The sequence below is a fragment of the Seriola dumerili genome, unplaced genomic scaffold, assembly GCF_002260705.1.
Source record: "Seriola dumerili isolate Sdu_G_001 unplaced genomic scaffold, Sdu_1.0 BDQW01000226.1, whole genome shotgun sequence".
In the NCBI taxonomy this organism is placed as follows: domain Eukaryota; kingdom Metazoa; phylum Chordata; class Actinopteri; order Carangiformes; family Carangidae; genus Seriola; species Seriola dumerili.
The window spans coordinates 2,252,421-2,278,872 of NW_019174481.1; the positions used below are offsets into that span (position 1 = coordinate 2,252,421).

At 43.5% G+C, this 26,452-nt stretch overlaps 1 protein-coding gene across 1 annotated transcript; it reads left to right on the top strand.

The window, feature by feature from the left end:
* The first annotated feature begins 1,310 nt into the window (after positions 1-1,310).
* Positions 1,311-26,057, top strand: LOC111228769 (ephrin type-B receptor 3-like). The gene is made up of 14 exons (XM_022754795.1): positions 1,311-1,374; positions 7,644-7,708; positions 9,866-10,538; positions 12,643-12,798; positions 14,716-15,051; positions 15,824-15,969; positions 17,555-17,705; positions 17,913-18,021; positions 18,306-18,364; positions 19,054-19,176; positions 19,905-20,152; positions 23,439-23,654; positions 24,005-24,154; positions 25,860-26,057. The coding sequence occupies exons 1-14, from the start codon at positions 1,311-1,313 to the stop codon at positions 26,055-26,057; spliced, it is 2,694 nt and encodes an 897-aa protein (XP_022610516.1).
* Positions 26,058-26,452: the final 395 nt, after the last annotated feature.

A 26,452-nucleotide genomic window follows, 5' to 3' on the forward strand; every position in this document is an offset into this window, starting at 1 on the left:
GTGTGTGTGTGTGTGTGTGTGTGTGTGTGTGTGTGTGTGTGGTGTGGTGTGTGAAAATAAATAACACTTGATTACTAATAGAGCTCATCACCCTAGTTAATCAGTGATGTCAGACTTTTACTGGTGATGTAAAACAGCAGCTGTGACATCACTGGTAGGAATGAGGTCATCATCAGTCAGAAAGCAAAACAGATGCTGTTTTCTTGTAGGTGTGACTCACCTGGCCCTTTAATAAACGTTTTAACGGAAGCAACGTTTCTTATATGATAGCAAACCTTGTATTGTAGGCTATTCTAGTAGTTTAATTCTATCGAGAAAAACATGCCTTGTAGTTGGGTAAATTGGCTGTATTGAATCTAATAAAAAAACAAACAAAACACAAAAAACAATCAGTTAAAATAATGATTTATCATTATAAATCATATTAATTCACAACAAGAATTAATAAGAATGGTCATTATACTGTAGAAGCAAAACGGTCGTGTTTACAGGTTATCTACTTTCTAAGTAAAAATAAAACGAATAGATGGTTCGTATAGACAATATGCACAAAAACTACAACATAGTATAAGACTAGCCTACATACAATAAGAAGAAGAAGAAGAAGAAGGAGGAGAAGAAGAAGAAGAAGAAAAAAAAGAGAGAAGAAGAAGACGAAAAAAGAGAGAAGAAGAAGAAGAAGAAACAGAGAGAAGAAGAAGAAGAAACAGAGAAGAAGAAGAAGCAGCAGCAGCGTGCTATGAACTTGAAAATCTTGACCGGAAGCTTGAAGTTGATTGTGTCCGCTTTGACGCTGCCTGAGCTCCCAGCCCCCTCCGTGTCTCTGTCCCAGTCTTGCCATTCCGACGCACATCTCTCACAGAGGAGCAACAGCTACACGGAGTTGTTCAAAGTGGACTACACACCTCCCCTGCGGACAGAGGCCACTTCACGCCCGGGTTTTCATCCTGCGCTCGCGGAGGGCAGCAGCAGCCCAGAGATGCGCCCCTGGACAGAGGTTCGGTGTCGGTAAAGTCAGATAAAGAGAATGGGACTGAGGCAGGTCGCAGTGTAGAGCTCCTGTAGCAGGAATACCAGGACCTGATTGAATGCAAAATAAAGAAGCGCGCGGCTATTCTTTTTTTTTTTTTTTTTTTTTTTTTCTTTTGAGGATTTCGGTAGAATGGGGCGGTGAGAGCCCCTCTCACAACTGAAGACATGCGAATTGGGAGGGGAACAAAAAGCTCAGCTGCGGGGCTCTGTGTTTGAGTCTCCATCCATCCGAAGGGTCCAGTCTACACACCTTTATTCATGTTGCAAAAGCCTGTTTTATGACAATGGATTACTTGCTGTGGGTGTGCAGCCTCGTCGTCCCCGTGGTGCTGGCTGTGGAAGGTATGTCGTTTTGTGTTTTTATGACTACTTTTGTCTCCCGCAGATGAACAATGGACTGTTGTGGATGTATTAGAATTAGATGATAAAATCGCCTATTGTCCCCAAGAAAAATACCATTAGCAGAAGGAAAACCACATTTAGGGACAGAGAGGACACAGTGTTGGTTTTTTTTTTTACTGACAATTTAATCATGATGGGGTCAGCGCATCACGTCAGTTTAAATAGGCTTCCACATCAGTCATGCTGTTTCTATAGGAGGAATGAGATCTGTGAGCAACACTCCATTCATGTTTTGCCTAATTAAAGCCGTTAATAATAATCCGCTCTGTTAAATAGGCAACTGAGTATCAATTTGCTCTTTGATTGTAATCCATGTACACATGTATCAGCACGGCCCGCTCCCTCTGTGTGTGTGTGTGTGTGTGTGTGTGTGTGTGTGTGTGTGTGTGTGTGTGTGTGTGTGTGTGTGTGTGTGTGTGTGTGATGACATCCCAGTGTTTCCATTGCGGCTGAAGGACTGTCCCTGTTGCTATTGTCCCTGTTGTTGTCACACCCACAAGCTGAGTGAGGATGCCTACCTGCCCCCCCACCCCCCTTCTCCACCCCACCCCATGTTAGATTCACACCAAAGACAATCTGGAGAGAGAGGGGGTGGGGTGGGGGGGTTGGGGTGGTGGTGGGTCCCTCCTTGACTGTCACTGTAAAGTAGAAATACACTGACTCCTCATATGATGCATGTCAAAGCATTTAAACGGGCTGCTGAGTTCAGGCACCGATCAGTGCTGTGGACGCTTAAACACAGACCAGAGCAGATCAATCCCGGCCCCTGGAGCGCAACAGGGACACACATGTGAAATATATTAGATGACAAGTGTGAATTAAAGGTCAATGGCTTAACAAGTATGCACCAGTCCCCAAAGCTCTCTCCATGATCGAGGGAGTGTTGCTCCAGGGAGAAGCCCACCCTCGCCCAGCGCTGCTCCCCACCCAGCGATTCCTCTCTGAGCTGTAGCTACATTTCTCTGCCTTGCCTCCTTCTTTTCCCTCCCTTGTCCAATCTGCCTCTCCTGGACCGTGGCCAGCCTGATCCCTCATCAATTTTGGTGTCAGCAAGTAAATCAATGCAGCGGCAGCAGCACTCCAAGTCCCAGTGGGCTCTCACGGCGAGATGATCAGTCCCGTTTCCCCAACCTCGCCACTAACTGTTACTCAAAGCTCAGGGGTTAACTAATGTTTGTCCTCTGAGAATAAACATGAAGGGCAGATGATCGGATGGGTTTAAATGAGGGGGAAAAGGGAGGCCTTTTTTTTTTTCAGCCAGTTACATGTCGTTTTTTCGCTGCTTGCTCAGTGGATTTCACCACATGGCTTGAATCTGAAATTTGTTTTTTCAGACTGGCAAGTGTTTGCGCATGGATGATGCAAGCTGGACTGCAACTTGAAGTGTGTGCTTATTTACAAAAGCTACAGTGATGACTTATCTCCAGTTCGCACCAACACACTGCAGTAAAAGCCTCAGCAATTGTGACATTTTTATGCTGTATTAATCCCATTTACAGTCAAGCGTTTACTGTACTCTTATTTTAAAAGCTCATAAAGTAGATGGATGACCACTCAGAGAGCATTTTGAAAAATAGTCTGCATGATGTTTATGTGTGAATGGAAGAAAAACACAAAGCATCGACTTTTGAGATGATTTTCACATTAATAGAGAGCTTCATTTACATTTTTTCCTGCTGTCTATACATTAGAACATAAACAAGAATAATGATTCGTTGACCTGTAAAAGCAGATGCAAGCCGGCCTGAAGAGAGATTGAATTAGGTCAGCTTGACTTGTTCAAAAACTGCTCATCAGTCGTCAAACTGAGCATCACATTCGACTGTTCTACGGAGAGAAACATGCACTCAAATACAAATGAACCCTTGCTTTGAATGAGCTCAGAGTTTTTTTTAAGACAAAACCCCAGGTTCTTTTTACACATATTTATAGCCACACATTTGATCACGCTCGGATCACTGATGATGATGAGGATGTTTGGGTGTTAATATTTCATATGTTTGCTTGTTGGCAGCGAGTGTCAGTGTAGTACAAGGCGAGGCCTCCCTTTCATGATGCACCCGCTCTCACAAAGTGAATAAAACATTAGCATGTGTGAGCTCCCAAAGCGCACTGAGAATGCAGAGTTGTGTGGCATTTTGGCTCCAGCGGGCGATCAAAAAAAAAAAAAAAAACAGTAAATGCCACGGGTGGTGATGCTCTAAAGTTCCCACTGCAGCATTGTTTTCTTACCCCAGGGGCAGAATGACTCCACCGCTGCTGTAGTTTTATGAGAGAGGGGGGAGATTTCTGGATTTGAGTTATAGGAGCGAGGCAATCTCAGAGGCATTGTAAATTTAACGGGAAAGCGAGAGAACTGTGGAACAAATGGGATCTTTTTCAATCTTAACCGGTTTCTGAGATTTAGTGAGTTGACGATATCACACTTTGGTGGAGAGAGTCGTAGTCGAACGAAAACCTTTTTTTAATACTGAAATTTTAGTGTTCTTAAAGGCAACATGGGTCTGGACTCAGATGTTAAGCTTGAAGATACACAGTCATTCCCTCCCGCTGGCTAATCTAGTTTTTGTAAAAACACTATGTTTCTTTAAAATATTTTTAGAGAAATTCTCCTTCTCTTGCTCCACATGGAGGTCAAAGGTCAGGATGCAGGCTGGCACCTCTAGAGCCGCTGGGGATTCGGTATCTTGCTCAAGAATGCATCTGCAGGGTGAAATCCTGCAACCATGGGGGCTTGAACCCAGCTTCTACAGATGTAGGATGGTCCTCCCGCTGCCCCTGTATGTGCATTGTGTGAGGTGAAGCCTGTTTAAAGGAGCATCAGCTCAAAACCTGTGGTTAGCTGAGGCTGAGTGATTCTGTGTTGCCTCTGGGCACCGGGAGAGGTGAGGGACGGGGCGACGAACCAGATCAGACACCCAAGGGATGGGCTGGATCCATGGATCACCAGCAGCAAGTATGCCAGGAGTGTTCAGTCAGCTGTGTGCCACCGAGGGTAGAGTGTAGCCAAGCAAAGACAACAGCCGCTGATTTCCCTGATTAGTTCCTCCTCTCTGGCTCAAGTTGTGCTAATCAGTAAAACAACCTTGTTCACAGACGTATATTTGGGTTCGACAACCGAGGTTATTAACTGCTGTCACTCATGTCCTTATGCACACAAATGTAAAACGGAGATTGCTTTTATAAATGACTATCAGGACTTGCTTTTGTATTCAAAGCTCTGTCAGTTAATGCAGTTTTTTGGTGCATAAATAGCACTTATTAAATAAAATGCAGAAGTAAATGTAATTTCCATTGTTAACAAAGATGGAGGCAGCCACTTATTTTTTCCTTTTTAAATTAAACTACTTTATGCAGCTGTTAATTCCTGCCCACTTTTTCCTTTCTTAAAATACTGTTATCTGCACATAAAATATTTCTGTTTAAGGCTAAAAATCACATGCTTAGTTAATGTAGAATTCCTGTTGCTCCCCATTAAGAAATGATAGAGTGACTATGAGTTTAAATGTGATGAGTTAATGCTTAATGGATCATCACTTAATGATTGTTAATTCAAATACTTAATGCACTAATATGCCACTAAATTAGCTGAGATGAAATTACATTAAAAAGTACATTTCATGAATTTGATCAGCTTGAAATCTTAAGTGTAGTTGCTCTAACGCGAATACGAAACTGGTAGTTATATGCAGACATGTTGCTGCATGACCCAACAGTCATCCATGGTAGTTGATGATCTGTCAAGCATTAGCTAACCACACAACCTCAGAGGGACACTTTAATGGTGAAAATCCTGCATTAATTTATGCGTTAAATCACCATGAATGATGCTGCAGCTGTGCATAACTTAAAGGAAAAGTTAAACATTATATTTGCTTTCTTGCCAGAAGTTAGATGACAAGATCAACACCACTCTGATGTCTGTCGTCTAAATATAGAGCTGGAGCCAGTTAGCTTGGCGTAACATAAAGGCTGGAAACAGGGGGGAAGCAGCTAGCCTTCCTCCGTCTGAAAGGAACAAAATGCTGCTCCCAGCACTTCTACATATAGGCTAACTTATTAACACTTCTTATTTAGTTTAATTTGTACAAAAATCTAAATCTAAACACGTCAAGCAGCCACTTTAGAGGTGGGTAAATGCTGGACTATTTCATTGGTCAGGACCCGTTGCTAAGTAGATCTGCCTGCTAAATATGAAGCTACAGCCATCAGCCAGCTAACGTAGCTTAGCATACAGACGGGAAACATGCAGAAAAAGCTAGCATGGCTCTGTCCAAAGGAAAGAAAATACCATCACCTGTAAAGGTCATTTATTAATGTCAGATCTTGTTTGTTTAATTTGTACAAAAACTGAAGTATAAAACTAACAAATTGCCATTTTATGTGTTTTTCCATTTTGGATTTTGTATGGATTAAAATGAGATATACCATTTTAATTAGTGATTGTTAGAGTTGCTTGGAGGCAGATTTTGTTCTCTTCAGACATAGACAGGCTAGCTGTTTCCCCCTCTTTCTAGTTTTTACCATATAAGCTCAGGACAAGAGGGTGAATAAGTCCCACAATGTCAAAGTATGTGCTATTATAAAGAGTTATGAAATTTTGGATCAGCCTCTGACCATGATGGACCATGGTCAGCCAAACCTGCCATTATTTTGAAGGGGAACATTGCATATGTAGTTTATCATTGCACATCAAATACCGCTTGTCAACTCCTGCTCCCATTTACACAGACAGTCAAGCTAATTTGCACAGGGACTAAGAACAAAAGGAAGTCTTACTGCTTGCTTTTGGTCTGATCTATAAATGCAGTGCGAATGTGACCACATGAAGCACTCAAAAGACCATTTAGTTCATATATGATCGCTGCCTTTTTACTGTCTTTGGTTGGCTTCTCTTGCCTCTCCATGGCACACAGTAGAAAACCACAGACGTAATCTATCCTGTTGGATACAGATCACTATTCATTATCTCTCATCCTCTGAAAAGAAGAAAAGCCATTGTGGTTTCTCTAATGAACACAGAGCACAGACTGTAAACACAGCACATAACTCTAGCTCAGCAGCTACAGATGGACCAGTGATCTACTCACTCAATCAAACAACTTTTATTATTGACACACTATAGCCAAGGACACACTTTTCCTGTAACTGCACTGTTTTCAGTCTTTAAAGCAAAACACCAACCATCAGCATTGTGGGACCAGAACAAAGCCATGTGTCTTGGAAAGAGTGCTACTGCTGCTCTACACAGGGCATGCTATTTGTTTACCCTCTCACACCGTCCTTTAGCGCCGTTATCAACGATGTGTGAGCAAATGGTGCACAGCAGGCGTTGTGTCATTGAGTCTCCATGAAGAAAGTGTAATTGTTTCGGTAATTATGTGCTAACAACAACGGAGCAAGGAGAGCCAAACGCGTCCGCAGCTGTATATTGAAATCCCAGCGAGGAGTCGCTTCTTCTTCTGAGGTGCAGTGAGCTCGCTGGACCACCAGTCAGGTGACAGCTGATTGACAGCCTGACACAACAATGCTCATTGATCCTGCTGTTTATTCTCAGCCTCTCCTCTGATTGTCTGCCCCGCTCTCACCTCCCTGCAAAGTCATAAAAAAAAGAAAGCTAGGCGAAGGAAACATTGCTCAGATCACCTGTTAACTCAGATTTGACAATGCTCAGTCAAAAGGCGTCACATTTCTGGCGCTGCCGGGTGTTTTTTGGGTGAAAGCCTGCCCCAAAATGTGTAATATTAAATTTCCTTGTGCTTATATGACCTGTCTGAACTGGTGCTTGCTAATGGAATATTTCCCACTGAAGGCATTTTTGGAAGAGGCTTTGTTCTTAGTTCCACAAATGAATATTGAAAGAAGTGCACTTGCGAGTGCCAGGCACACACACCACACACACACACACACACACCACACACACACACACGCACACACACACACACACACACACACACACACACACACACACACACACAGAAAGCCTTAATTAGGCAGCATCACAAGTATGCCATGATTGTCAGTGCTTTCAAAAACTGAGTGCAAGTGGGTGGAGGTTATGAAAGAGAAAGAGAGGAAGTCTTACCTGCATCCTTTGTTGAGCAGAGAGAACTTGTGTGTGGTCTTAAATGCTGTGCAATGATTTGGTTTTTCTTCCTCACACCATTTAATTCAGTTTTGTCAACCTTCCTCCTACTCTTAATTTGCAGAAACCCTTATGGACAGTCGGTGGGCAACCACAGAGCTGGCTTGGACCACGTTCCCAGAGAGTGGGGTGAGTTAGTGTGTGTGCATGTGTTTAGCTTGTTTTGTGTTCCTGTTTTTTTCTTCTTTTAACAACATTTGTTCCATTTGCTTGTTAATAGAGCCCAGTCTGCCTTGAACAGCACACCTCCTACTGTTTTATATCTTTGTTTTTGCAGTGTATGTTTGCTTTCTTGGATACTAAAAAGCAAATGAGAACCACAGCGTGTGACATTGTGTGGAGATTTTTTGTATTTAGAGAAAGTAAATGTAAATGTAAAAGATTCGAAAAGCTGCATAGAATATGTGCATATTGCTCTTTAAACAAAAAGATGCACAGATACACAAAGTAAATCCCCACAGTGTGTCAGGACTATAAGGTAGGCTCTACCTTGCATGTCTCCCCAGGATAGAGAGCCTGATAATTGAAAGCATGTGTCTGTGTCTTTTATAATATGGGCCCAAGAGCGCATTACAGGCAGAAATTAAGGTTTTCAGTTGATACCCCCTATAGGAACGGTGAGAAAATAAAACAACATGAATTTGACCCCAGGGCTAACAGCCTGACAGACCTCCCCCACTCCCGGCCAGTGTAATTTGTCTTCGCTACGTGAGCGCAAAGTCAGTCAATGGAAATGGTGGGTTTCCATGGAAACGATGGTCGGCAGCCCCGGCTCCTTCCTTTTCCCTACAAGGGCCGGCTCTGAATGTCCTAGCATCCATGAAGTCATATGTCACGACTGGCGAGGCAGCCCCTCTCCTCAAGCCTGACAAGCCCATACGTTTGGGGGCCAGCAATTATCATATTTGTCAGGTAGTGCATCAACGTGTTGCTGGTGATTTACGACGTCTAATGCTGACTCTTGGGCTCATCGTTTGGGAATAAATTGCACAGGAGCTCAGAGACGTGAAATGAGTTATGCATTATTTTCTTCCAGTTGAAATAATCAATTTCTGGGAAGCTCATTTGTTATGGAAACGAAGCATTCAGTCCAAGGGGGAATTAGGAAAAAAAATCAAGATTGACTTTTTCGCAAGGTTATTTCCTAATGGACTAAATTTATTGACCAATGAAGCCATTTATCATAGACTGTAATGTTAGTTACCAGATACGAAGACCAGTGTTACCAACAGATAAAACAATGGGTCCGATTTTTAATGTTGACTCACAGACAGGAATCATGTCCACGTCATGTTAGTCTTTAAAAAGCTATTGTCAAAACCACATGATGTAGAAATATATTAGTCACAACAACTGCAAATGCCACCTTCAGGCTACATGTGTAGGCATTGGACAATATATATATATATATATAACAAATTCTGCATAACCTGAAGTGGTCAGGAGTGCTGCCACGGTGCAATCACACTGGCAGCATTGCATTTAGATGGCCATTTTAATAAATAACTCACTGTTTGCATCATAGATCTATGGGGGATGTTTCCATTTAAAACGTACAGTTTGATACTCTCATCTCTCTCAGCACAAATAAGAAATTCATATGTTATAGAAACTAAATCTCCTCTTGAGGCTGCTGTGATTGCACTGCAGCAGTTGTACTGTAGATGTGAGCGCCGTGGTTCGTTTCATAGCTACTGTAACAAACCGCAGACTTTGGTAAAGTCCTCACCGAAGTGCACACACGTGACCAGCATCAGAAGTGTTCGTCAAACAGGCGTAATGTGTGAAATGTGTTTTAATGGGAAAATGTTTTCTATTAATAGTCTGTAATGATTGGAATTTTCTGAATGATTCATGCAATTAGAAGCATTTTAGCTGCAAATTATTCCTCGCAGGGCACGAGTACACAAGACACTGTGGGAATGTGTTGCCGTGTGCATGTGCTGCATTTTGATATTCTGTTTGCATCAGACGTCACTTCTCTGTTTTCAGTGTCCTCTATGCTTGAATGGTTTGCATTAGGACGCACTGCATTTAACATTACTCAATACAAATTAACAACACATTGGATAAGTGAGTTTATGCTGTAGCTCAGTAGCTTTTGGATGACAAATAGAATTGTTGTTGCATTAGGAAAAAGCATTAAATAATTCAGTTTTAAATCAGTTCAATTTTGTCTCACTTATTCTTAAACCTACTCTATTCTTCTGTCCATTTTGTCTTAATCAGTGGTCGATCCCTGCTGCCGTCTCTTCCTTTGTCACAGTGTCTCTGTTGTTTCCACAGTGGGAGGAGGTGAGCGGCTACGATGACTCCATGAGCCCAATCAGAACCTACCAGGTGTGTAATGTCAGACAGCCCAACCAGAACAACTGGCTGAGGACGGACTTTATCCCCCGGAAGGGAGTGTTGCGCGTGTACGTGGAGCTCAAGTTCTCTGTCCGTGACTGCGCCAGCATCCCCAACATCCCCGGCTCCTGCAAAGAGACCTTTAATCTGTTTTACTATGAGTCAGAGGGGGACACAGCCACAGACACCAGCCCTTTGTGGAGGGAGAACCCCTATGTGAAGGTGGATACTATTGCCCCGGATGAGAGTTTCTCTCTGCTGGAGGCAGGCAGGATCAACACCAAAGTGCGCAGCTTTGGCCCCCTCTCCAAGGCCGGCTTCTACCTGGCGTTCCAGGACCTGGGCGCCTGCATGTCTCTCATCTCAGTCAGGGTTTTCTTCAAGAAGTGCTCCACCACCATCGCTAATTTCGCCGTCTTCCCTGAGACTGCCACTGGGGCAGAAGCCACTTCCTTAGTGATCGCTCCGGGGGCCTGTGTGACCAATGCCATGGAGGTGTCCGTCCCTCTGAAGCTGTACTGCAACGGGGACGGCGAGTGGATGGTTCCTGTGGGTTCCTGCACCTGCGTCGCTGGCTTTGAACCTTCTGCAGACAGCACTCAGTGCCAGGGTATGTGTATTTAACAGACATTTGGACTTTTATTTAACCAAACCTTCTTTATATGCTCAGTGCAAGTCACCTCAGTCTGTGCCCTCTTCTCTGCATTTATTGTGTGGCTCCTGAAAGGGGGTGAAGGAGGGTGGAGGAGAGTATGAATTAATGAGGTGTTGCAGAGAGGAGCAGCATACAAATATTGTGAGAGCAGGACAGGGGGAAGAGAAAGATAGCGGGAAGGCACAAAATAGAAAGAGCCAATAGATTTGTGTGAGGAAAATGCAGATAATAGAAGAGAAAGGCGTTGGATGTCCAGAGAAGAGAGATATTAAGAGAGATAGTGTGAGTTAAGAGGTGTGAATTGCCAAAGATAGGACAGGAACAGCAGCCAAAGGAGGAGAATGAAAAGGGAGGGCGGAGGGGGGTTACAGGAAGTCAAAGACAGACAAGTGAAGCCTCCTCTCACCTGGGCGTGAGAAATAGTGTCTAACATGCGCTAGAGAGCTCATTCGTTGCCATTTGGCGGCTCAAGGTTAAAAGCTTGCCGCCAATGCCTGATAAAAAACTCTCTAGGGCTTCAGCCAGCGGTTGCGATGAGGAAGTGTAATTTCCTCTGCGGCCTCCCGTTAGTTAATCTACAGGCGGCCACGCTCATTAACACCATTCAGACCAACGTGAGCCAACACTGCCACGCTAACATTAATCACTCAGACATTTCATTTCTTACCTCAGTCTGGCCGCTTGCTCGCTCGCTTGCTCACTCGCTTTCTCACTTGCTCGCAGCCAAACACCGCATGAGATAGAGAGAAGGCGAAGAAGAAGAGGAAGAAAGGAGAGGAGAGACAATAGAGGGGGAAAGGAAAACATTAGTGTATCAAAAACAGGAAAATCATTGTGCCCTCCAAAGAGGTTAATGGATTGAAGCAAGACGGTGGCGTGATTCAACACCCCCTTGAAAAGACGCAAGGAAAACAAACAAATAAAAGAAAATAATGATGCACTGTGTAATAGGAGAAAAATAAATCAGATCAGAGTGTGTAGAGCCTAAAGGTCTCGGTGAATTATGAGAGGAGAGAAAAAAAAAATAAAAAGTACATTTTCATCTCATCTTCTTTGGCTTTTTATTGCTTGGTTTTAGAGCTACAGTGTGGGGCCATTAGCTGTGCTGATTTTCCTAAAAGTGCCATTGTTGGGAATTAGGGTGGAACTTGAGTTCAAACTGAAAGACCACTTAGCCTAACTAGTTAATCACACTCTCTCTCTCACTGGCTGGCTTTTATGAGCCCTCACGCTGACAGGACAGATGTTTGCCAGAGACCCCACTTTTACACCACCAGTCAGGAATGTGGGAAACAGTAAAACGTGGGGCTCTGGAGGCTGATATATCCAGACCTTTTGCTGCTAATCCCCTTTATCTGAATCCTCCTTTAGTCTAGGCTTATGCTGGTTTATCCTTAAGACTCGATATCAGCCAACCTTCAGCGTGACACTTTGGAATTCAAATTAAAGGCTTGGACACATCATCTTTGTATATTTTTCTAATAACTCTCCTCAGCTAATTTACGTCGAGTCTGATGTCCCTTCATTTGCATTGATTTATGAGCTTATTATGGAGCTGTTCTGCATGCATGTGGAGGACTTGTTTGTATTCAGTGGTGTGGTTTGGAGAGCTGAGGACTGAACAGACATTGATTGATGGGTTTAGGGTGTATCCCTTTTCTAAGAAGCATTCTCCGTCCCTGTTTGTCTGACAACAGCAATCTCCTGTCAGTAGTCTATCTTCATCTTTATCCTCCTTTTCCTCTTCTTCAACATGAAACTTTGCTGTCATCCCGACTCTTTTTGGGGAGATTAATGTCACCTGGTGAAGAGAGTCAGAACGAAAGAGCAGATGCAAATGTACAGATAAGACCTCATGCTTATGTGTACACCACTCCTCACATACGTATCAGCATTTTCTCCATAAATATTGAGCTTTGCAGGTACTTCACAGGCACCGCTTTTCTTCTGTGACAGATGTGACACCCGCTTGTCTTATAGATAAGTGACAGCAAAGAGTCTTTTTTTTTTTTTTTTTTCTTTCTCATTGTCCTCTGTATTTTCTCTCTCGCCCATTCAGCTTGCATCCCCGGAACCTTCAAATCCAAATTCGGGGAGGGATCCTGCGCTCCCTGCCCGTCCAACAGTCGCACCAGTGCACGAGGAACCAATATTTGTTCCTGCCAGAATGGCTTCTACCGTGCTGACAGCGACCCTCCTGACTCTGCCTGCACCAGTAAGTCATCCTCCGCTGCACTGACCAAAAACAAAAAGAAAAAGAAAGTCGGAGAAGGACTTGAGTGAGGAGTCAGGTTGTATGTTTAGTCTAAAATTAAAATGAAATCATCAGCATACTGTATATCTTTGGTCTTTATTTGAACTCAAGAATGTCATTCCCCAGCAGAAGAACTTATCATTACAGTTCTTATTATTTCATTTTCTGCCGTCATGAGGCCCTCTACACTGGGGTTCAATTGAGTGTGAATTTTGACTGTGATGGTACTGTGATGATTTGATTATTTTACAATTAATTTACACTTCACAGTAACATTTATTGTAATATCTGTTTGAACAGGCGCTAAAATAGTTTGTAGCAGCTCTGTGGTTCCAGTGTACACACAGGCAGGTAACCACTTGGGATGCAAACTGTTGCTTTTTGCCCAAAAAGTACCTTTTTAGTTGAAGAATAACTTTTATTTTCTTAGACAAAAAGAGAAGAGAATTCAAATTTTCTGTTCAGCTTTATGAGAAATGACAAATCTGCAGCTGCCTGTCAACAGTTCACCTGGAAAATGTGCGTTTGGTGGTAACTGGTCTGGTCTGGTGCTGACTGCAGCGTCCATGCTCCTGCATGCACAGGCCTCTGAGAGGAGTCCAGCAGTCGCGCTGATAGAGAGGGACATGTGCTGCCTTGACCGTGTAAAATCGCCCCCCAGGGGGCTTTCGCCACGTTAAGTGACACACATGGCCCACAACTGTCTTCCCCAGATCCTCGTCACAGGAACACTGTGAACTCTGACATTGACCAGTGCACACAGACAGGCGGACAGGGACACCGCAGACTAAACACACACACACACACACACACACACACACACACACACACCAAAAAACAGGCCTGACAGTTCTGTCCCTGCGGTCTGTCAGAGCTTGTGCCAGGCAGCCTGCGCTTTGTGTTGGTGGTGGTGTGTTGCACAAGAGAGGCTCGGCCAGTCAATGGCCGGCAGCTTGGACTCAGCGTGTGTTTAAGATGGGTGTCCAATTAGAAGAGCCTCCACTCTGAACTGTGTCTGCCTAATTAGAAAGGACAGGGTGAGTGAAATGCGGTTCACGGCGAGCCGGCTGAGGAGATGTGGACAGGACGTTTCGGCTGATGGCCCTGATGCCCCCCCTTGTCTCTGCTTTGAGACAGGTTAGACTTTCTCTGGCTGGAAGCTTAGAGGGAGAGCCCCTCTCTCTTCTCTGGCTGTAATAGGATGAAAAGCACATTCGCTGAACCAATCTTTGTTGCCTCCCTCTGTGGTTATCATACTTTATCCAGGTTTCAAATACTCTTCACTCAAAACGCAGCACCGCTTATTGAAACGAGTTGGCCTTGGGTTATACTGATACTAGAACATGAATTTCTATCATGAGTGGATTAACCAAGTTCCACAAGCACCAAGAAGGGTTATGCATAGAAATGGACATGGGCTACAACTGTAGTGCTGCACAGGACTGTGTATTTCTTTAAACAACATTACTTAGTGATGAATGGTGGTGTTGTGCTTGTGCATGACAAGATGTGCTTATCCTCCTGTTTCTGAATTTGTTGATTTATTTATTTGCACCAGGAAGGATTTTTCCCTGTTGTTATGTTTTTACGTGTTTCCATGCCCTTTGCTCAATACTGAGGATTTGTTTGGGGCATGTAAAGCAATCTAACACATGTATTTGTGCAAAAGGATTTTATAAAAAGAATAGGATTACATTCTCTACCCTCTGAACGTGTAATTCTACCTCTTGTTGCCTTCTTACAAAACATTTCTCTCACCATTGAGGGAGGATAATGTAAGCACTGCATAGGGAACATAACTAGCGCCTCAGTTGTGTGTTTTTCTAGTCTGCCTGCCCACCTTCTTAAACACCTACATGTGTCTGTGCGTCTGTGCAGCTATCCCCTCAGCGCCGCGCAATGTTATATCCAGCGTGAACGAGACCTCGCTGTCCTTGGAGTGGGAGGAGCCCGAGGACACAGGCGGGAGGAGCGACCTGGTCTATAACGTGGTGTGTAAGAAATGCCTGAGAGACCGGAGCCCCTGCACGCGCTGCGACGACAACGTGGACATCGCCCCTCGCAGGTTGGGGCTGAGGCAGAGGAAGGTGGTGGTGAGGAACCTGCAGGCTCACACGCGCTACAGCTTCGAGGTGCAGGCTGTCAACGGGGTTTCTGGGAAAAACCCCACCTCACCCAGCTACTCCACAGTCAACATCACCACCAACCAAGCCGGTTAGTAGAAGAGGATCTGTCAATAACAGTGAATGTGTTTCCAAACCAAGTTAATTCATAGAGGCCACTCCAATCAATACCGTTTAACATCACGATGAAACAGGCAGGTTAGTGGATCCTACGTTCAGTCAATGTCAGTGAATGTCTTAATGAGCTCTCATTGTCCAGAGCAGTATTAACATCAACAGTAAACATTGTTGAACAAGCTCAGAGAGAGCGGCAGCTGGGAAAACTCTCAGCTGGAGCGCCGCTTTACTGAGCGAGTTACAAGTAAGGTGGATAAAAACTTAGAGTATTCAGTATCTCCACTGTCAGCCAGGAGTCTCGCGTTATATCACTGACAATGTCACCTTTCAACATCTCCACTTAATATTTGCAGCATCATCATCAACCAAACTGCTCAGCACCTCTCACAGTCTGTAATTACTCTCCCAGTTAACCTGCACTTAATCCACCTTACTGCAGTTTATGGACCCGGGACAATGACTGTCAGTTGAGTCACTTTCAGGCCTCACAAATCAATAAACTGCAGAACAGTGAAGGTGAAACATTGTGCCGCTTTTCTTAAACCGTTCTGGTTGAAGTATTTTGAATAATAATTATCTTACTGTGATGGTTTGAGACTTCAAAAGAGAAAATCTTGGCAACTTCAGAGCTTTACAGCAATGAACCCCCCCCCACACACACACACACACACACCACGACTCGCAGATGTAGTAAGTTTCCAGTGCCAGCCTAACATAAAGCTGTCCTCTGTGGTGTCCACCCACAGCGCCTTCAGCAGTGCCCACCGTCCATCTGATGCGCTCCACCTCAGACACTCTCAGCCTGTCGTGGCTGCCGCCCGAGAAACCAAACGGGGTCATCCTCGACTATGAGATTAAATACCATGAGAGGGTAAGCTCTGACTTTTTATCTGTTGCCTTTTTCAGCATTTTTATGGATGCTCAAAAATGTAATATTGAAATATGATGTATGTATGTGTGTGTGTGTGTGTGTGTGTGTGTGTGTGTGTGTGGGGGTTGGTAGAGTCTAGAAATGTCTATTGTTGTATGAGTATGGGGCAGCAACTGGTGAAGTAATGCATCATTGTTATTGCTCAAACTTCCTAGTAAAGTCCTGCTGATCTAATACGGACGTTTTATAAACTTTGATGGTAAAATTCCCGACCTCAGACTGAAAACAGCACTGCTATGTAAGGGTCGGTGTTTGTGCGGATGTTGCTTCAGGTACCAGAGAAACAATGTCAGTTTTAGTAATAGGCCCATTTGTTTGGGGGCTTAACGGATCAGGAAGGATTTCTCATCAGTGGAAAGTTAAAGAAGCAACATCATGTCGTTTAAACAATAATTCTGAAGCGACTGGTAGATTACACTGTTCACATACACGCAGTATTTCAGGTGCATTTGCCTGTATTTCATTAGCTCAGCTTTGCTGGATGACTTCACATTGAACTGTGACTAAACTTGATCCAGGTTCAACTCTGTCGCTGGACGACCCCGGATTTTTGAAAGTAATGAAGTGCAGATGTTCAGTACACGTATGAACAAATCGTTATCGAAAACCTTTGACACAAACCCCCAACCGGAGCTCCAGTTGACTGAAAGAACCATTCAGCTCAACGGGGATAGGCGTAATGTTATTTCTATATTTAAAGTTTCTTAAAGAAACTGAACTGAACTTATTACTGAACAGTGATGCAGTTGATTAGCTCAGACAAAAACTTAAACTGAATAGTCAGTTTCTACACATCTTTGAACTGAACGGACTGAAATTATTCTGATTTGCAAGGTGATTAATAATTGCCACTTCTACAGTGGGATTGCAGTTTTTCATTCAGTGCTAATGTTGGTCTTCAAACGTAGACTGTAAGGTTTCTTAAACACTCAGCACTTTGGCTAAATGTGACACAGGATAAGCGTAAATGCTCAAACATACCATAACAGAAGCACAATCTGAGAAGAATCATAAAGTCAGAAAACTGAATCAGCAATGTTGATTAGCCTTATCTGTCTTAAGTTAGCATTAGCAACATTAGCTACTGGCTGTACCAGACAGAGAAAAGCCATGGAAGCAAAACCTGTGTTTTCAAAAGCTAACTTATAGTTTAGCTAACTCACAGTGACCACAAGTGACAATTACAGGATAAACGTAACTGAGAAAATGTACTGTAGCTGTAGCGCAAGAAGAAAATAGTCAAAATTAACTTTTGGTTGCAGGGCAATTAAGTAAGATTCGGCTAGCATTAGCCACCACAAGCTACCACTCACACCTCACTAAGAAAAGATGTAGCAGCCAATCCATTAAGTTTATTGAAATGAACCATGGTGCATTTTATCATGAATTAAACTTTTAATTTGTTGGAGGAAGATTGTGTTATTTGATATATTTAATTTGACTGCGTTATATTATATAAGAGGGATTCTTCACCCACAAGCCATCTGAAAATGATAATGAAACACTTGCTGCTTTAACAGTCCTTTTTTTTGTACTTCAGGGCCAGGCGATGTCGCACACCGTAACAGCCCAGCACAGCTCAGCTAAGGTGGAGGGTCTGAGGGCTGCAACGCCCTATGTGGTGCAGGTCAGAGCTCGCACTGTTGCCGGATACGGACGCTACAGCAACCCCATGGACTTCAGCACCAGCCTACACAGTACGGACAACCTCTCCCCTGCTTTACAGTCTGTTCTTGATGATCCGCTGCTACAATTTTCTTAATGAGGGCTCCAGCTTAATAGTTTTTATGGCCACCTTAATTGGTAGCCATTACACATGCAGAACAGGCCACCCTTTAATCTCTGAAGTAGTGTTTCTGCTGTTATCTACTCATTTGTGTCTGTATGTGTGTTATTTGGTCCAGGTGACCCTCAGAAGTCGGTGCAGGACCAGCTGCCTCTCATCATCGGCTCGGCCTCTGCAGGTCTGGTGGTCATTGTTGCCTTGGTGGTTATCGCTGTTGTCTGCCTTAAGTAAGTGTTTGATTTTTATTACTGACAGCTTGAACTACATGTTTCCTTTGGTTAGTTAGGCTCTTAACAAAGAGGCTCATTAAATTTTAACATGCTTTCAAAGTGTGTATACTCACTCTTTAGCTTCAAAAAGGAGGTAAAAAACCAGAGCTGCCCTGTGAGTTTCTTCTGTGGCAGTCTGCAGTTTCATCTGTTGTCGAGTTAGATATTAGTTTTGCAATACCTGGAAAGGGTCAAGGCTGATTATGTGAATGTGACTTTGTTTATGTGCTACTTGTTTACAGGAAGCAGCGCAGCGGCTCAGAGCTGGAATACACCGAGAAACTGCAGCAATACAGTAAGCGTGTCCTCTGTGGCCCTTTGGTCATGCCTGTACAGTTAACCAACTGATTCAATCAATTATCCAATCACCTGATTCAGGCAGAAAACCATTCCACTGTTTGCTCAGAGCAAGTCCAGACCAGATAGATCAGCTGAGTTGAAAAATAAAGTAGAGACATGTAGAAGACGGCTCCTAGGTTTGCCTTTTGACCTAAAAGGTATTTTCCTTTAAATAAGTCAGTATTATCATATTTGAATACAGTTTTAAGAATTTAATATAATGATATCAAAGTATCATTTCCAAAATTTAGGTTTTCCATTAATAATTGCAAGCAAAACATTTCTGGGTGTGTCACTGTGGCCTACAGGCTAAGACAAACTGCAACATTCCTGGTCATTCCTTGCTGCATGTGACCCAACCTCCGCCTCTCTTCATATTCCTTCATGTCTCATGTATCGCATTAGAACAGACTTGATTATATGTCAATTTAAACACATACTGTAGCTATATTGTGATATATATATATATATATATATAGTTGTTGAGATATCTCAGTCTGGAACGGGAGACAGACAGACTAGCCACTAAGCTAATGTGGCAATATCATGTGTCATATCACCCAGCCTTACACAGATGCTTCTACCTTTTAACAGATATATTTATAACATGCATTGTGGATGCTGACTTCTCTTTGGCTTTTCCCCTCTCAGTTTCTCCAGGGGTCAAAGTGTACATTGACCCTTTCACCTACGAGGACCCCAACGACGCCGTCCACGAGTTTGCCAAAGAGATAGACATCTCCTGTGTGAAAATAGAAGAAGTCATCGGTGCAGGTAAACAACGTTGTTGTTTTTGTCCAAGAGGATGGAGAATGAATCAGGTTTATAAATCATTTATTTGAACAGGCGTGTGCCATCAAGCCCCGAGGACTGTTCTGTAAGAGAGTCCTCTCTGGGAGAAAAGGGTTAGGATACAGAGTGCACATGAGAGCTGTGGGTGGGAAGGATTCAAGTGAAAATCTTTTCTGTAGCTCTTCCCCCTCTAGTCTGTTTTTTTTTTTTTTCTTTTTCTCTCCAGCGGCATGTTGTATCCTAACTTCACCTCAAATGACAGTCTGCTCCTGCTCGTTCAACCTTCCTCCCTCCTTGTCTTTTCTTTCTTTCCTTCTCTTTCTCTCTCCCTTGTAAATATTCGTACTCAGGCACCACATGCAAAACCCCCAGGTTCCTCACCCGTCCTCTGTCTCCCTCCACCGCTCCCAGGTTGCACACTCGATCGATACCAGTCACTCCCTCTCTCCCCAACATCTCTGACCTCTGACCTTCCGTCTTCTCCTCTTCTCTTTTCTAATCCTCTCCCAAAGTTGACGCCGACCCTCAACTCTTTCAAATCAGCTCCTTCACTCCCGAGTCCAGCCAGTAACGCTCCCTTTCCCTGCACTTTCCCCCAACTTCCTCTTTCCCTCCACCCCTCCTCTTCTTTCCTCTGCTCACTCAATCCCTCTCCCCCATCACCCTCACCCCCTCCCCCCCACACCCCACACCTTGTTCTCTCACTCCAGGTGAATTCGGCGAAGTGTGTCGCGGGCGTCTCAAGCAGCCCGGTCGCAGGGAGATGGTGGTGGCGATTAAGACGCTGAAGGCAGGCTACACCGAGCGCCAGAGGCGGGACTTCCTCGGCGAGGCCTCGATCATGGGCCAGTTCGACCACCCCAACGTGATCCGGCTGGAAGGCGTTCTGACGCGAAGCTGCCCCGTCCTCATCATCACCGAATTCATGGAGAACGGAGCACTCGATTCCTTCCTCAGGGTAAGCTTGGCGGGAGGTGCGTGTCACAACACCTCTGACGGAGAAGATTACTTTCTGTTTGTATCAAAGCTGAGAGGAACACACACACAGACAGTCATTCACCACACCTCCGGGTTATCGAAATGTTTTACTCTCTGTAAAACACCCTGAGGCGCTCACTTGCTGAGTGATAGAGATTAAATGTGCAATATAACGCCTGGAGACAGGCATAGTGTCTCTGCTTGACGTGACTGACTGATGCTGACAGGCTTTCCAATGCACAAACTCCTGGTGGAAAACTGTCACACGGCAGATCTTTGGATAGGTTTGCGTCAGTGTATTAGAGAGTCTTTGTACAAGTGCAGAATACATTACTGATCAGAGTTTTTGGTTCAGACTACCACCACCTACACAAAACGCTGAACAAAGGCAGGATGAGAAATGAGGTGTCACACAGTACATTTCCAGCTGCGTGGGGGCTTTTACATGTCATTTACATCCAATAAAATGTGTTTTCTCGCATGGCTGCGCTGTGACGAAGTCGACTTTCTGTAGCTGTTAGGCTGAATGAGGTTAATTAATGCTTGTGGGGAATCGATGCCATGCTGCTGCGTTTGAATACTGTTTATCTTTAAGTGAAATTCAGATTCGTTGCATAGCTAATGAGAAATTTAGGGTAGAGTTATCAGTGACATCGATGAGTCTTGACATTGAACGGCTTGCTTTGATATCTCGTTGCTTCAGTGACTCTGGCTTGGGACCTTTCGTTTAGCATTGCTGGTTGTTTTTCTTTACTGATGCAGACACATTTTAGTTGATTCTGTTTTCATCTAGTTGATTGATGAAAATTTATTGACATATTTGATAATTGATTAATTGTGTGAGTAATGTATTACGCAAATTTGACTCTCAAACTTATGAATGCCTTTATCTGTTTTTCATTTTCCTAAATTGGATTTCTTTGGGTCTTGGACAGAAAACAAGTCATTTGAGTCTGTCCACTCGGCATCTTGGAAATGGCAATGAAGATGAACATTCACTGTTTCTTGTTTCTCAAATATAAAGATTTGCTGCTTTTCTCAGTTTTATGTGATTGTAAAACAGTTTACCTGATTGACAGTTTGTTTACACTTTGACAATTAATAAATCAGTCAGAAAAATTATCATCAAATACATAATGAAAAATTGTTAGCAGCCCTACTTTTCTTAATATATATTGCAGTTTTTTCCCAATACTTTGAATTGAGGAGCATAAACTCTTTCAGTATAAATAACATAAAACAAATATTTTTAATAAGCTCAATAAAATGCAGTCTAAATTTCACAAAATTCTGAGTGAAGTTAGTGAATCTATGATTAAAGCACAAGTAAATCAGACAATGAATTGCTAACCCTAACCTGAACACTGAAAACTGATGCTCTGCTGTTTGCAGTACTCTGTGCTACAGATGGATTTCAGTCTGTGCCAAAACATTATTGAGGTTTGACAACAACTTTGGTATTTGAATAATCAGCACTCACAAGTAATTTATCAAGCAACTTTTCTTTTGCTGCTACCAGCTCCTGACATGTGTGGATTGCTGCTTCTCTCTGTTTGTGCAGAGTCAGTGTCTTCAGGTTTTGTGATGTTGCTCAGACAAAGCAAACAGTTTGAAACAGCTGCAAATAAAAATTTCATTATCAGCTAATCTGCTAATTATTTTCTCAAATAATCAATCTTTTATGTAATGTCAGAAGAAAGTCAAAAAATACTCATCACATGAGCCCAAGGTGGCATCTCCAAACTGCTTGTTTTATCCACTCAACCGTTTACTATTTTTACTGCAGATAATTGCCAACGGGCTCTTGAACATTGAAATGTTAGTGGTACAGCTGATATGATAGTCCAGCCAGCGCTTCTTCCCTCCTTCTCACTCACTCCTCTCAGTCAGCTGTCCCACAAATAACACAAAAAAACTCCCCGGCCTGTGCTGCGCTCACCCCCGCTCCCCTGCCTGTGACTCAGAGGAACTCTGAGTTCTGCTCTAATGAAGACACTATAGAGTTAACTCACTCACACAAGCACAAACTGTCCGAGTGTGTCGCACACATGAGAATGCGTACGGCGGTCCCCTGGAGACATTGACACAAACACACACACAAAAACACACACACACATAAACACATATGCACGTGTAGAACTGCAGAAATGAAACGCACACACAGTCATACATACATGCCACCATGGCTTTGAAGGCCTGCTATGAATCATGGCTGTTTATACATCCATCCATCCCGGCTTGTTTTGCTGTCAGACTTCATTGGAGAGTGCAGACTACAAAGCAGAATGTTTATGGTTTTGTCGTGTCACATCTTATGTTCTTAGCTTTCTCATTGTGGAGTCAAAGAAGGGATTGATTATGCAAAAAATTTGTTTTTTTTCCCACCAAATTCTACTTGTATTAAATGTTCAAGTCGTGAAAGAAAACCTCACTGCTGTTTCACTGTGTATTGACATTTTATTGATTAGTTTTAGTCCAACTCTCACACATCAGGTTGCATGAGCCTTCACAGGTTAGTGTGCTGATCTGTTATGATCTCGAGTTCATCCCACTGTGGAACGCTTCATAAACACGGTGAATTCTGAATAAAACCCTGAAAGCCCTAATCTCAGATTTGTTTCATGCCTCTCAAATGTTAACATAAAAGGGCAAAAATCTGCAAATCGTGGACTTTAAAATGGGGAAAATGAGCTTTGAGCAACATGCTGTTCCAATTCAGTTGACAGGCTGATCTTGCTTTAATGTTCACAAGCAAAAAAATAAAATAGAATAAAAATGAAATATGCAAACAAAGCTTTTTGCCTAAAAGATTTAATTTTAACAGGCGTGTGTTGCCTGTACCTGCAACTAATTTGAGAATGGAAAAAAGAAAATACCTGCAGTGGTCTGGTTTTGATTTCAGCTGCTCTGTTGCTTCGCGCTCTTTTGTTTTTGTGTGGTGTCGATATTGAGCCTTAATGGGTTTAGTATGATAGTAAAGAGTCTAATTAATCAGCTAATTGGACAGCATGCGTGAAAAGGTCAGCTGTCAGTGACTGTCAGTAGCAGCCGTGAAGCGCTATGACAGATGTCATGTTTATGTTGCCTCAGTGACTGATTGGCTCTCTGGTGTTTTGCCCTTCTCTTTATCTCCCGACTCTTCCCTATCGTCTGTTTCTCCATATTTCAACGCTCCCTTTTTTTTCTCGTTTTGCTGGTCTCCTTCCTCATTAACTGTCCTCTCTTCTGCTCTCTTCCTGCCTCTCGCTGTGACTGTATTTTTCTAGCTGAATGACGGACGCTTCACGATGACACAGCTGGTCGGGATGCTGCGTGGCATCGCTGCGGGGATGAAGTACCTGTCAGACATGAACTATGTTCACCGAGACCTCGCCGCCCGCAATATCCTGGTCAACAGCAACTTGGTCTGCAAGGTCTCTGACTTCGGCCTGTCGCGTTTCCTTGACGACACCTCAGCTGACCCCACTTACACAAGCTCCCTGGTCAGTATTAAGCGTGTGTGTGTGTGTGCTCTGCTCTTCTGTGTTTGTACACTCTGTGCATGTTTAATTGAGCTTGTTAATTTGATCCCCCTCACTTGTTTCACATGTGCATATGGATGCATGTCTGACTGCTCATTTGTGCCAATATTTGCGTTAGCATGTGAGACCGCCTGTGAAATTTGCATTAGCTTCTGCATGTGTGTGTTCATGCTGTCTCCCAGTGTTGTTGTTATCTGACTGTAGTGTCTCCCAGGGTGTTGATACCATCCCCCTCTGTGTGTGTGTGTGTGTGTGTGTGTGTGTGTGTGTGTGTGTGTGTGTGTGTGTGTGTGTGGTGTGTGTTTGAGCAGGGAGGGAAGATTCCCATCCGGTGGACGGCACCAGAGGCCATCGCCTTCAGGAAGTTCACCTCTGCCAGTGATGTGTGGAGTTACGGCATCGTCATGTGGGAAGTGGTGTCCTATGGAGAGAGACCATACTGGGACATGAGCAACCAGGATGTGAGTTAGCATGACGGTCTCATGTTGCAAACACATGTCTATAGACGAAATGCACACACACAGAGGAGTTCTATGTCTAAGTTTAGGGCCGGCTGAGAGTTTCTCTGAGCTGCTGTGGCTTTGATTTCCAGCGTGACATATTGGACCTGGGCCTGTTCTGCTGTCTTTATCTCCTCATTGCAGATGCTGGTGCAGCTGTGTGCTTGTGTTCTACTTTTTACCACCTTATTTACAGCCCTATCCTGCCCACCCTCTACAAATCCATACTGCAAAGCCTCCCCCCTCACACGCACACAAAGGCATACCCAGGAAAGGCTTTTTTTTTTTTTTTTTTTTTTACAGGCGTTGTTACCTGTAGGCTATCTGCACTGCACAGACATCATAACTACAGCAGTGAGCATGCAGGAAAGAAAAAGAAATCTCTTGGTTCCTCCTCCCTGAACAAAGTACTGAAGCAACGTGTACACCTCCACTTTATTCTCAGAGGAATATCTGCTCTGTATTGTGCTTCAAAAAGAGAGTTGTAACACTGATAGCAATAAAGCAAAAAAGGAGCCAAAATGAAAAACGCCAGTAATGTATGTATAACTTTCATAACAAAACCCACACGCAGTAATGAAAGCATCAAAGTAGAGGCCCTCTATTGTTCCCAACAGCCTTTGTGCCACAGTCATCGCTCAATAAGCAACAGAGTCAACAAATACGAGATATAAACAGAGGTAGTCGCAGGCTACAAGCACGACATAAAAATCAAAGGACAAGCAGCAGGAGAAGAGGAGTGCGGCAGAAAATGCTTTATTGTTCCCAAATGGCAATTTTTTATTGTTGTGGGGAGTTAAAACCCATACAGAGCTTATGGAGGGAAATGCAGTTGCTAGGCAAAATCAAATCAATGAGTGAGCGTTTTCATCCCCCACTTATTGTCTCTCCTATCAATCATGCCAGTTTTGAAGTGACAACTTTGATAACACTTGAGCATATTGTTTTTATAGTTTTGTAAAGATACTGAAAGGAAGATTGGAATATGTGACAGCATGAGTCGAGGAACTGCCTAATGTAGGACATAATATGCTAACTGGGGATTATTCTTCCGCCGCACTCACAAAGGCCAAACACAGTGAGCAATAATACAAATGAGTCAGAGCCAAGTGTTAGCACTTTGAAGAAGCACCACATGAAATTTGATTGAATCCTTGTGTGCAAGATATTCTGGGTCAATATTTAGCGTGAAATTTAATGTTCATTTCGATGTGTTTGCGTTTTTGGCCGTGCTAGTGGTGTGGTTTCATGGATGCTAATGTCTGTTGACCTTTTTTCTTTTTTCAGAGTTAAATATTTTTACAATTATGAAACAGTTTGGGGTAAAATTTGACACAGATATTCATGGTACCCAGTGGATGAACTGTAGTGACTTTAGTGATCCCCCGACTCTTTGAAAAGGTTTGGCTGAGGACGAGATACGCCCAAAATTAATGACATTCCTATTTGGAGCCAATTAGCAAATGCTAGTCATCCTAAACTAAAACGGTTAACATGGTAAACATGATGGTAAACAACATCAGCATGCTAAAACTATCACTGTGAGCATGTCAGCAGTTAGTTGATGTTAGCATTTAGCTCAAAGAATCACTGTGTCTAAGCACAGCCTCACTGAGCAGCTAGCATGGCTGGTGACTCTTGTTAAGACTGATTTCCTGTTGCTCAGGTCATGACGGCAGTAGAGCAGGACTACCGGCTGCCCCCGCCCATGGACTGTCCCATGGTGCTGCATCAGCTGATGCTGGAGTGCTGGATGAAGGAGAGGAACCTGAGGCCCAAGTTCTCGCGCATCGTCAGCACCCTGGACAAGCTGCTCCGCAATGCCGCCAGCCTCAAGGTGGTGACCAGCACCAACTCAGGGTGAGTCCATATACAGGACCAGTTTAAAGGTGTCAGTGAGCTTGAAACAAACTGGTTCGTATGAGGTATCGTCCTAACAAGAGGACCTGAAGTTTGAACAGTGTTTATGGCTGTTCAGAACAGCCACAGTGAAAGGTGGGGGTTAAAAACCAACCACCAGGGAGATAATTGGTAATTGTTCAAGTGGTAATAACGTCACACACTTTTAAACGTTTAAAAAGTTGCACTCATTTTATATGAAATGTCAGTTCAAACCCTGCTTCCTTTCTCACCTCCACCAATCGCTGCATGAAGTGGGCGAGCTTGTTGAATTGTCACTTTCAGACAGTTACAGAAATTGATTGATGCAGCCCCCCCCCCCAATTCCAACGTCAGAAAGATGTGGGTGGAGGGGGTTTT